The sequence below is a fragment of the Gavia stellata genome, chromosome 10 (genome assembly GCF_030936135.1).
Source record: "Gavia stellata isolate bGavSte3 chromosome 10, bGavSte3.hap2, whole genome shotgun sequence".
In the NCBI taxonomy this organism is placed as follows: Eukaryota; Metazoa; Chordata; class Aves; order Gaviiformes; family Gaviidae; genus Gavia; species Gavia stellata.
This window is the reverse complement of record NC_082603.1, coordinates 1100177-1112709: the sequence shown is the minus strand read 5'-3', so window position 1 is coordinate 1112709 and position 12533 is coordinate 1100177. Positions and strand designations below refer to the sequence as shown.

The following is a 12533-nucleotide window of genomic DNA, read 5'->3' as shown; positions in this document are numbered from 1 at the left end:
GTTATATATAAAATTTTGTCTCCCAATAAATGTAGAATAGGTACACAGAGACATTTTTTAAAAGTAGAAGCACACTTATTTTTGTTTCATTTTAATGTCTTAGTTCACAAATATTTTAAGTTTAAACATTAATGTTAATTGTCTTTTAATTCCAAAAAATTACTATGGCTAAAATTCCTTTCTAAGTTATTCATATTCTATCAATCCCATTGTCTGGGAAAACAACCATCACACTCAAAAATGTTTTTTACCTCTTTGTTTGTTTACTTTGTTAGTTTGTTTTGTCTCTCATAACAGAAAGGCTGAGTGTCAAGGGACTTAATCTATTGTACTGAGACCTAACACTCCTTGATGGTTTTGGTACCAAGGACACGCATACCCAAGTCACACAGAACTTCAGTGTCAGAACCAGGAAACACATTTGTTTGTGCACATTCAGGCCAAGGAGACAGCAGTAAAAATAGACATAACCATTACTTCTTCAGGCAAAATTCTAAATAAACAGATGGACCTTCAAAGTCAACCATATGAGAAATAGAAATTTCAGAGGCAACTCAAATAAAAATATCTTTCAGATACTGTTCAATCCCCTGACGCCAAAACCAGTGAAAAGACAAAGGTGTCTAAGCAGGAGAACCGTCCTTGAGGAAATTAGCAATGAAACAGAGGCTAGTGAGCCTTTTAAGAGGCACACAAAAGAACTGACTGAGATACAGTTTTTGTGTTGTACTCACGTGCTGTTAGTTATAACTTGGGTGCACAGCTTGGTCACTGAACTCAGCAGGAACTTCTTTCAGATTCCTTGAGAGTTAGAAGTTACGCACAACTTGCAACGTTTTTCAAACAGATATATTGACAGGTCTTATCAGAGAGTTCACTGCCCAAGCATGAACACATATTGGATCCACAAGTGAAGATACAGGTGGAAAATCTATGGCGTATGGATTTCACATGACGTTATCTGTGGAAAACTGGGAGTCAAATATAGAGCTTCTGTAGTTACAAACATGCATATATATTTTTTTCTCTACACCCATAAAAAACCTATATCCTGTCAAGGCTAATTTCATTACCTATATTGAGAATCATACGGAAAGATAGAGAAAAAAACCTGGAGCAAAGTCATAGTAGCCCCTGTATGAAACAGAAGGTTCATGTTAAGGTGTTTCAGTTACAGATTCTCAGGTGCCTTTTATTGTCGCCACAACTGAAGTTTAACGTAAGTGGCATAATCTAGAGTTGACCAAAAGCACAGGAAAATGCAGCAAGATCTGACAGAATGCTTCTGGCAGAGGCATTTTAATACAAGGATCTAATGAGGAAAGATCTTTTGGCATTGCCAGTGTTATGGAGAACTTTTGGACCTCTGATTCATCAGGAAGTGTCCATAGTAAACTCCATTAATGTATTGGTCAAAGGCTCTTATTCAGACACCTGACTGTAGAAGACATAAGTTTTTCTTTCTAGTAAACAGTACTCTTCTCACTGCAAAAATGTGAAGTAATAAACTCATTTATTTTCATTCATCCATATCTCTATATATATGTATGTATACGTACACACATATACACACACATGCACATACATACATGTGTACATATACGTACACATAAATGTATATAAGCACACATGCATTGGTATTGGAACGGATTCACTCTGACAGTAATCACAAATCTTTGGGTTCTAGAAATCAGTAAATGAACAAGCACCACAGACTACGTGTTTTCCACTTATTCTAATTTATTGAGTCTTGTGGTTTGCTACCAAAAACATCATTAGATATTTTATTAAAGGGAAATGGCAATGAACAGTTCATTGTAACAAGAGTCCTCACTACAGGCCCTTCATTTTTAATCAGCTGAAATTATTACTTTTTAATTTATTTTGCATGGTTAAATATGTGAAATATAGACAAAAGGCTTTATTCTGTTTGTTACTGTGGGTTATCAGATTGGTTATGCTATGTAATGTTTAGAATTTAGTTTTATTATTATAACCTACAACCAGTATTTTATGTAAATGGCTAAAGACATGGTTTAAATAAAATACAGTTAGATGTAACTGAATAAAAATGTGTTCCCTCTGTTTACTTTCTATTAATAGAGCATATTTATCAATAGGCAAAGCTGTTACTGTATTTGAGTTCCTAGTAAAACATCCAATTCTACTACTAGCAGTCAGGGTATAAGTTAAAAATCCCTATTTGTTAAATTTCAAGAACTGTAAGAATATAGTTCAAGATTAGTTAAAATACAAATATTTATTTTAAATTAATCAATAATATTTCCTTAGGTCTCAGATTTTGCTGATTTTTCAGAATATTTGATCGAATATGTCTTATGCTTGTAAATTATGTTACTCATATAAGTCGAAACCTGTATACATGTTTTTCCCTTGAGAAATTAATATTTGTTACTTAAAGCCAGATGCTATCTCTCCTATGCATGTGAGACCTGCATACACAACTTCTAAATTGCTGGTGGGCTTTGTGTGAGCAGTTTTCAGAACTATATATATATCAAATTGTCTGGTCAGTAAAAACATCTTCTCAAGCTGCATAAATAAAGTAGAAATTGAGAGTATCAGAAGATGAATTGAGTATGGAGCCATTAATGACCTTAAGAACACTATTATCCATAACAATCATATTGGGATTCTAGGGAGAATTGAGCAACAAGACATTATTTTGAAGTATTGCTTTTCTTCACAAGGGTCTGTATTGGAATGAATCTGTAGCTACACAATAAAAATTCACAACCAGCATAATGACTAGTAAAACGTGTAGAATCAATCAATCAGAGCTAGAAGACAACAAAGATTTGAATTCTGAGATATTGACCATGATCTTAAGTCAATGGCAGTAAAAGAAAATGACAAAAAGTCTTGAGTGAGGACATTTGGTGTCAGCCGTTCTTTTTCGGTATGGAAAAGGCACAATTACCCTTCTATACAAAGAATCATACATTCCAATCAATACTATTGTTTTTCTATACAGAATACATTTCTGTGCTATTCAGTTCTTTTCTCTGTGTAAGATATAACATGACACCCATATAGACATAACATATGGACAAAAAGAAAAACCTGAAAGCCATTCTGTTTGGAGATGACTACTGACCTAGCAGCAGTAAGGAAAACTAACAATATAGGGGTTAAAATGAAAGCACAGAGAACCTGAATCAAGTAATAAAAAACCTTTTTTTTTTCAGTAACCAAAAGAAATCTTGGTAATTGTTTTTCCCCTTTATGAAAGTCATCGGCATTTGAAATCCCCTGCATCTTGAATACCAGTGTTAGTACTAGCAGGGATATTTAAACAAAAATGAAAAAGGAAGGGCAAATGAAAGAACAAAGACCCAACTAACCAAAAATCTTCAAAGAATTAATGAAAATGACCTGATTTCATGCCCAAGATCCTGGCAGACTATCCTACTGACTGTAGAATGAATCTATTATTAGTGTTAAACAGCTTTTATACTACTTCAGTGATTGCATGAAACCATTAAGTTACAGCCTCTATTATCCTAATTTTTTTAGGGCAACTTAAATGATTTATGAACTTACTAACTGAAATGATGACACACCATATTCTCTAAATAAATGTTCTTTGTTCTAGGGAAACATATCAGTAGGAGGTTTGATCTAATAATTATCCTTAAAATATTAGATTTTGAAAGTGGGTCTATTCTGGAAATGGATTATGGTAATGTTTACAAAAAGTAAGATTTACTCTCCGCCTTACCGTTTGAGTTTCCTTGGGATCTTTGACTAAATACACCAAACAAATAAGAAGAAATACAAAGAGAGATTGTCAAAACACAGACTCCTGCAGTGTATTATAAAAAAAAAAAAAATACAGAAGGCAATCTTGGCATCAATATTCTCTTTTGTTGCCAAGCTGAAACACGCTTGTGTTCTTGTCAAACAAACTGATTCCTGAGAACCCTCCTAATCCTGCTGGCCTAGCCAGCACCGTTCCCTAGTATCCTTCCCAGCGCTAGCCCTTGTTTATCCCACCGAGAGAAACTACCGTTGTTCAATACTGAGCTGACAAAATGCAGTGAGGGGATATAGGGTAGGTCTGACCCTGGTCAGAGGCAAAACAACTTAGAGGCTTTTGAATGGTGTGGGATTAGGCTCACTGACACATTTCTTGTTGTTCACTGAGGTCTCTGCAAGATTCTGCAGGTAGCCAGCATCTCTTAAAAATATACTATTTCATCAGGGTCTTGTCATGATTTTCCCAAGACCTTCAAAGAGGGACTAAGGGCTGATGTTGTGGCTCAGTGTCAGAAGTGAGCTTGATCTCTCCTGTGCTCTTGAGTGGTAAGTGCTAGCCCTTTACCTAGAGCAGATGACTTCTCTGTTGTGCTGCCTCACATACGTAATGGAGCTGGAAAGAGAGGGGCATTTTGGGAATCAGAACTCCCTAACCTCTCTTTGGTCCTTCCTGCCTACCTCTGAGCCCCTCATGTCTCCCTGCCCTTCTTCCTGGGCCACAAGTGTCCATGAGAGCTCAGACTCTTTTATGGTTGCCCTTGGAGTTATCATTTATCATTGCCTGTGGCGAGATTCCTACCTGGGGCAGATCTCTTTCATAACTGGGATTGTGGGGACAGACCTAAATAGGTGTCCAGTCCTTATCTGCTGCACCTCTGGTATCTCTAGCACCCATCTGAAGGGCCCCTTAGGCTCCCAATGCCATGGGAGGTAGCCCATACGTGGTAGCTGTAGGACCATCAGTGAAAGACTCCTTCACCTTTGTGAACATCCATTCTATGTACCTGTCAACCCCTTGAGATTACTGGTAACCGAAACTAGGTTCCAGTTATAATTAATCTGAAAACATTTTTTAAAGTTTTATGTTATCTATACGTAGCTTCTCAATTTAAATTATCTGTTCCTTTTTTTCTACCTTTTCACAAGCATGTACCTTCCAGAGAATCCCCTGGATAAATAGACCAAGAAACTAATATAATTTCGATAATAGGCATTGCTAATTGTAAAGCATCACTACCTGATATGTGTTTAGGCCCTAAAGATAAAACAAAAATGCTTTCTTATAAAGGAGATTTACATTTGAAACAAAAGGCTGGAAATTAGATTCTTTTGGAGAACATTGTCCAGGTATTGCTAGACCTGGAAATACAATCATTTAAAGCTTTTATTTTGCTCAAGTATGTACTTATGCAAGCAGTTTCACCAGACAAGCTTAAAAAATGTCCTACTTTTTCCTACTGCTTCTTTTTTTCTTAACTTTAATTAAACTATTATTCCACTGTAGAAAACTATTGTAGTTTGATTCCTCAGGTCCAAAATCAGCATCTTTTTGCTCTGTGTACCTCTACTGCCTGTAATAATGAGGCCACAGTACTGGACTACAAATGCTATTTTTTTTGCGGAAATCTATCAAGTCACAATCCCAGAAACTCTCTTTGAGCTGCTCTTCTCTGTTCCCAGCCTATGAGATGCTGGATTTAGAGAGAGGACTTTGTGCATTCAGTAGTCTAGCCTTTTGTAAACACTCTGAGAACGATGATCCATCCGATTACTGTACCTTTTATCCACCAGGTTGAATGGAAAATTCCCTAGAGCAAGCTGACCAACTACAATGCAAGCCAGAAGCAATTTACTGATACAGTGAATTTCTGGAAAAGGCAGACAAAACCGTTCCTGCTATTTATTCCCTATTGATATGGCAATTGTGGAAGATAAACATGTTTGCTCTTTGGTGCATTTATAATCCTGGTTCTCAGTTGATGAGCAGGGACACTGTGCATGCAATACAATGCCCAAGGAAGTGATGGCTCTGAAGAGTGGAAGGCAATGGTTGACCAGTTTGCTAAGCTACCTGTTGAAAGCTACCTCGCGGTCACCCGTTAAGAGTTACACTTTGCTGACTACAGCCCATTTCTTCCCTCAACTTCTGCCGCACTAATTTGCCTCATTCCTTTCTTTGATATATCCTGTGCCACTCTCCTGTGGCTACCTCCCTCACCTTTTGTGGGTTTTGCATGTGCTGTTTTGTGTTAAGGAAACTGAGGCCCATGGCTGAGAAATGAGCTCCTGTCTTTGTTTCCAAAGAAACAGTCTTATTTAAAAAAGACAACAGCTCTGATGCTTCCAGTATCAAATGAGCCCTTCCAAAAAATTGTCAGTGATGATGGCTTCTAGGGAGTGATCAAATGTATAGGAAATAACAAGACCAAGAAATGCCATACCATTGTTTCCTTAGAATTTCGAAAGGTACGATGGTGGACATCTCTTCTGAGCCCTCCATTTTACCAAATGTTTGTATTGGAAGAAATTGTTGAAGATATTTTATTAATTCTTCTCAATGCCTTAAAATTCCTAAATTATCAGTTCAAAGCAACCTCGGGAAGAGCACAAGGAAATGTCATTCCAGTCTGTACACTGGGGTGAAAATTGCAAATCAGGGGATGTTGACGTGTACATCCACAACTGAACCCCCCAGGTTTTTTATTAACACTGTCTGTCAGGAGTATACATGTGTGAAGAAGTCTAGTGATAGATATGGGCTAAAACACATTGATAGGAAATAAAAAACACAACCGACTTTAATGTTGGGTCTACTTAACTTCACACACAAGTGTTAAAACATATTATTGAGTATTCTACTACAGCCTTCTGTCTTGCTCACTTTACCCTATAGGTTCAGTTACCAGAGGATTCAGAACATACGAGAGGAACCCAATATATCCTAATACAAAATAATCTTTAACTTGATAGCATTATTTTCTAATCCTTTTTTTTTCAGTTGTTCATGAACAAACACAATCCCTTTTAAAACAACCTATAAAAGAACACTTCTTAAGCCACACGAATACCCTGCTGCACAGAGCTTCCCGGTTCTTTAGGAGATCCTTTTTTTTTACCTTTTGCAGACTAGTATTCCACACTTGTTAGGGATATTTACCTCCAAGGGATTTCAATGGTTACTAAAACCTCATCCACTCTCACCAGCACTGCACCTTATAACCCTTTCCCCCTATTCGTACAACTGGTAAGGTTTTGTAACTTAATATGTCCCAGAACTATTTGACACTAACGATTAGAAACCTTTTTTAAATTGACAGCCTAAATTTATTCATAGCCAGTTTGTACCAATATGGTTTTATGACAGTGAAGGCTTTTGGTTTAAATAGTTCATCTCACTTTATGATATGTGTATTGACAGAAATTCTATCCTCTTTCAGCCCTCTCTTTTTTTCCTTTTTTCCCCTAAATGTGCCAAACATTGCTGCCTTAAAAGAAAAAGCTAGGCTTTTCCTTCCCCTGATTTTTCACATCTGTTTCAGATTTAAAATCATTTTGCTTGAACAAAACCACACAGTATCCCTGAGGAGATTTCCTCAGGACCTTATTTGATAGCATGAATACTTCCCTATCTCTGTAGAAATTACCTCTTCTGATACAATGTAGGTTCTCTGCATAATTTCACAATCACTCTTTCCATCCTGGTAACCTCTCAGCTCATTCTGTTTGGATTTAAATTCCTTTGTCTGGGTAGCTGATTTACATAAGAGGCACAGTACTCCCATTGTGTATTAAATAACAAATTATAAACTCGGTATTCCTTGCCAAAATATTTACTGATATTAACTACAGGAGCCACCTTCCATAAAATACTGACACAGCATTCCCACTAATTTAGAGGTTTTCAGCAGCCATCCAGGTGCTTTCCTGGCGTTTCTCTTCATAGATCAGTGGCAATGAACGCCACCAAAAACTGCGGCAATTCTTAAATTTCCTGCAGGAGGACATTTCCTTCAAAGAATTATAGGGAATACCACACTGCCGTATAATCAACATAACCAGCCCACCACTCCCAACTTAAAACAACGTTGGTAACACCAGTTGCAATTATTTAGTGTTCTGCAACACCTAATTAAAACATTATTACATATATATTTGTCTCGTTCAGCTCTATCCCGGAACGTTGAAAGCGCCTCTCCTTGGGGAGCTAAGCACACTGCAGGATCAACTTCTTTGTCCATGGACATAACTGATCTTTAATCCATAGATTAAAATATAGGTGACAGTAGATTTTTCTACTGCTACCTTCCCATAATTGATGCATCAGTTGGCTTTATCACACGGTTGTTCTACGCTCTGAAGGCTAGATAGGGAGATAAGGCAAAGGGCAACTTTTATCTTTAAAAAACGTATTATTCGTAAGTTAAGACCTCTCATAAGAAACTGGGCTCGGTTAATAAGTGTGCGCCTCAGTGCCAACCTTTGGCTTCATCTCTACAATTTATAACAGATTCATGGTCAGATGAACACTTGTTTATAGTGACCAGGGAGTGCAGATACAAAGCAGTTGCTTTTTGCCTCATTGGCATACAAACAGTTAGGGGGAAAATAGAAATGCTAGCACAGAGTCCATACAGAGAGAAATTTTTCTCAAGTGTTTTAGTCTAAAAGTTGGACTCCATCTATTTTAAGTGCAAACAGGTTATATAATTTAAGAACTGAAAAAAATAAAGCTACTGGACATTATGGAAAGCAATTGCCATATATGTTTAGGCAAAACTAAATTTTAAAACCAGGTCTCCTGGTCATGCAAATGACAGGAATAAAACAAGCAGCACAGCATTGGTTTACTCAATAGCTGAGAAATAATGACAATGTTTCCATCAAGTTTCAAGTAATCTTCATCTTACCATTCTTTGTTCTCTCTAATATGTGCTTTTCCAGTTTTCTGTCCTATCATCTTGATTTTAATGATTCTATATCTTTCATGGGGCTGTAGTACGTGACCTTGATCCCATTCAAATCAGTGGCAAATAATGATGCAGGATAAAGGCTTTCATCTCTGGCACTTTGGTATTTACATAAATATGCATTACCCAATTTAACCAAAAGCAGAATAGCATGTATTCTCTGCTTTTTTAATATGATCTTGATTATAATAGGGAATGCTATATTGAAATTTAAAAAACTTTGGGAAGTTAATGGTTTAATTGAGATTTTTTTTTTCTTCTACATCATTATTGCCTCTCCTGAGACTGCCAAAGGAGGGGAAAAAAAAAAGGGAATCAAAATATCATTCTAGTTGCTGCGTAATTGTTCCATTGTTGGAAAACAAAAGTCATACAGCAGTCTCATGGTGAGATCTGGATGTCATTGCTCTGGAGACATGGAGAGAGAGCTGCTACTTGTCACAGTCCCATCAGTTCTTTTGGAGCCAGCTCCTTCCCCAAAAGAGAGATACACCTTTAGGTAGTCTGCACCTACTCGCCACATTTGTGCCATTAACAAAAAAAAAAAAAAACAAAACAAATAAAAAAAGGTCTTCAGTCATTTTCTGTTTGACCTGGCCTGGATGTTAAAATGAAGGGAAATTACTTTCCTTCCCCTTTACTCTCAAAATGTCAGGGCTCAGGTGTGGACTTCAAGGGCTGAAGTGAAGAGCAAAGGGAAAGGAGGCTCTCCCGTTAGCCCTGTTTGGAGTGGCACCTTTCTTTCTTGTTACTGTGATTCAGCTGAGTCAATGCAAGCCTGTGTTTTCCCCTCCCTTACCTCTCTATTCAAATCAGAACTGTGTCCCTGAGGGATCATTTTCATTAGGTAAAAGATAGGTGAGGGAATGAACAGACCAATTAGATCCAGATCCTTTAGCCTGGGAAAGCTCGCAGAAGAGCAACAGGGATTAAAATTACAGTGTGTGGTTCGTACCAAGGTCACCATGTTCTGCACTACTTGCTAATGGGACCATATTTTACAAGGAAACTTTGCAGTAAGGTTTGTATTTGGAGGGCTAAATCAAAAAATGCAGCTTTTCTTTTGATTCAGGTAGCTCGTGCCTCTTTTGACTTCTGGGCTCATTTCTTGAAGGGAATAGGCAGAAGATAGAAATAAACACAAGAAACATTTTCTGTGGGATTGTGTAAATTGAAGTCAATTGAAGCCTATGCACAAACCCAAATAAATATTAGAGATATGATTACAGATCTCTAAAACTTAACAATGTTTCTGTAATGAAGGCTGAGAGGAGAAAAATGCTCAAAGATCCGCTTGAAAGAGCTGAAATGAAATACAATTCCATTTTTCATGTTTTTAGCAAGATAATTTTGGTTCAGTGTTGACTAATACAGAATAATAGGAATAAAATATGCTGCCTCAGTCTCTGCATTATTGGCTTTACATTATTGGTCCTGACAGCTGGCTTTTAAAATGCGGTAAATATTGGGCAATGCTGTTCTGTTAAGACAAGCCACTTCATCAAGCGTATTTCCAAATCACACTTTCTTTTCAAAACGTGTTTAATTTCTCTCTATATGGCAAAGCAGCCCACTGCAAAATTGACCTGCAACAGAGTGCCCTCTACTGCATGTATTTAGGAAAGGAAAATAAAGCAAGTTCCTTAAAAATAAAATCTTTACAGACTGAGGCCAGCAGTTTTGCCACAGGCCACTGGACGTTGAACTAAAGGATGGTATATACATATAGGCCTATATCACTCTTACCTTCTTCTAAAGAGCTGGGTATCACTGGGGAATTAAAATAAGTATGAAATTTGCACAAAGTGATTCATGGTTTTAAATGAAATCAGTGTCTGTCTTCCATACCAAAATGGTCTGTATTGATAGGTTGGAGAGTTACTAGGGAGGTTAACAACCTGTCCCGCATTGCCCTGCTGCCAGGAGGGATCTATAACAGTATGTGTGAAAAAGTCTCTCTGCTTATAGATTTGTTTTCTCAGTCCTTAATCTCTTGTGCTCCCTCATTTCTCCCCGTCTTTCTACTTGCCATGAGGTCACTACTCTTAAACTGAACTCTCCTTTTCATTCCCATGTCCTTGATAAACCTATTTGGTGTTACTGAGTTATACTTCTTGCAAACGATTAAGAAGGTATTTCAGCACTGCTGTCTCAAAAGAGAGGAAAATGACAGGTTACAAATGTATCACAAAAGCAATTCTACAGCAAGGCACAAATTCTCAAGCAGATCTACATTTTTGAAGTCTTCCCCTGTTTTTTTCTTTTTCCCCCCATTCAGTCTGAATTGGGCCAGCCTAACGCTGAGTTTTGCGATGGAACCAAACACCTGCAGCTTCTGCAGAAACTCACAGTGGCTCTTATTGCTCAGTCCCTCAGGGATGAGAAACTGCTTCTCAAAACACTGGCATAAACTAACGTGAAACTTTTTGAGTCACTTTTGAAATGCCCTGATTTGTACAATGAAATCCATGCTTTGCCAGCAGTATCGGTGGAGCCACAATTTCATTCTTAAAGCCTCAGCTTATGCCTTGAGCCACACTGAAAGCAATTGAACTGGATCTTGCTGCATGACCAAGGGTGTTCCATGTTAGCCCTCTGCAATCAAAGATGGGGTTTGAGTACCTTAGGACATTTTTTAGTATGTCACTAGGGCAGAGTAGAGGTAGGTAGTAAACAACAAAGTTTTCCAAAGCAACATAATCAATTACCAAAAGTTCTTTAAACAAAATAGAAACAACACAAGCAGGCATTTCCATAGTACACAGTACATATATGGCCTTGTATATATTTCAGCAATGAATTTTGTGTCTATGGATTTGTTCCCACATCTGAAACTTTCCCTTAAGGAAATCCTTGTTGATAGTTTACAACTTCTAAGGATGATATCTCTGTAATTGCTTTCCCTTTGCTTCATACCTGTAAATCTTGTATCTTGTGCTAAATCCCTGTCGACTTCTGTCCACAAAATCTGTGTATTCCTGTGAGCGGTGGAAGGGTCCCTTATCAGAGAGGAGCCAGTCGAAGGGGCTTGTGGCATGCTGATCCGAAACAGCAGCAACTGCTAAAACCCAGCAATGAAGACTCAGTGCTATCCACTCCCATAGAGCCATCAGAGAGAACAATTCAGCACCAGCACTGCATCGCCATATCATGCTTCCACTGGGGACTTAGAGCCTTCATTCTCTTAGCTTTCCCTCAACACCTAGACAAAATACACAGTCAATTAGATAAGCACACACTAGGCATCCCTTGGAAGTAGAAACAAGTTTCCTTTCTTTCAGCTTAAAGAGATAGTGGCCTCTACTTTATTACATTTTACATTAGCATAAACCCCACAAGGCTAGTTAACAGTGGAGTGTTTTACTACTTCAAATGCTGTGAAACTAATGTCTTCATTAACATCATCAGTGATAATATTTACTGTTGAAGGGAAACCTTCACAAATTGTCAGGGGAGGAATTGTTGGGGTTTTTTCCAATAATGCTAGTCATTAATGAAAAATACGCAACACAAGAATTATTGCCTGTTAGCATCAGTACAAAAGCATTCAGCAATGTCTATGCATAAGGTTGCAGTTCAGATATGGGACAGAAAACAGATGAGATTCAGAAGACCCGGATTGCTTTCTTTTTTTATGTCCTTGGAGAAGTCACTTAATGGCTTGTCTTCACTACAAATGTAGTTAACAGACTCACGTTACTCTGTTCAAACTAGCGTAGCTGGACAAAGAGTGACTGCGTTGATCAACAGCACGGGTGCTACCCCCAGTGATGAGTTCAATGAGTT

The 12533-nt window shown here is 37.7% G+C and overlaps 1 protein-coding gene across 2 annotated transcripts in view; it reads right to left on the bottom strand.

The window, feature by feature from the left end:
- BRINP3 (BMP/retinoic acid inducible neural specific 3) overlaps positions 1 to 11899 on the bottom strand; it is a 208011-nt gene extending 196112 nt beyond the window's left edge. The window contains exon 1 of one of the 2 annotated variants that reach the window (XM_059822127.1): positions 11664 to 11899. In XM_059822127.1, coding sequence (XP_059678110.1) covers positions 11664 to 11899 — 236 coding nt within the window. The remainder of the gene's footprint in view (positions 1 to 11663) is intronic. The other variant, XM_059822128.1, reaches the window with a different exon arrangement.
- Positions 11900 to 12533: the final 634 nt, after the last annotated feature.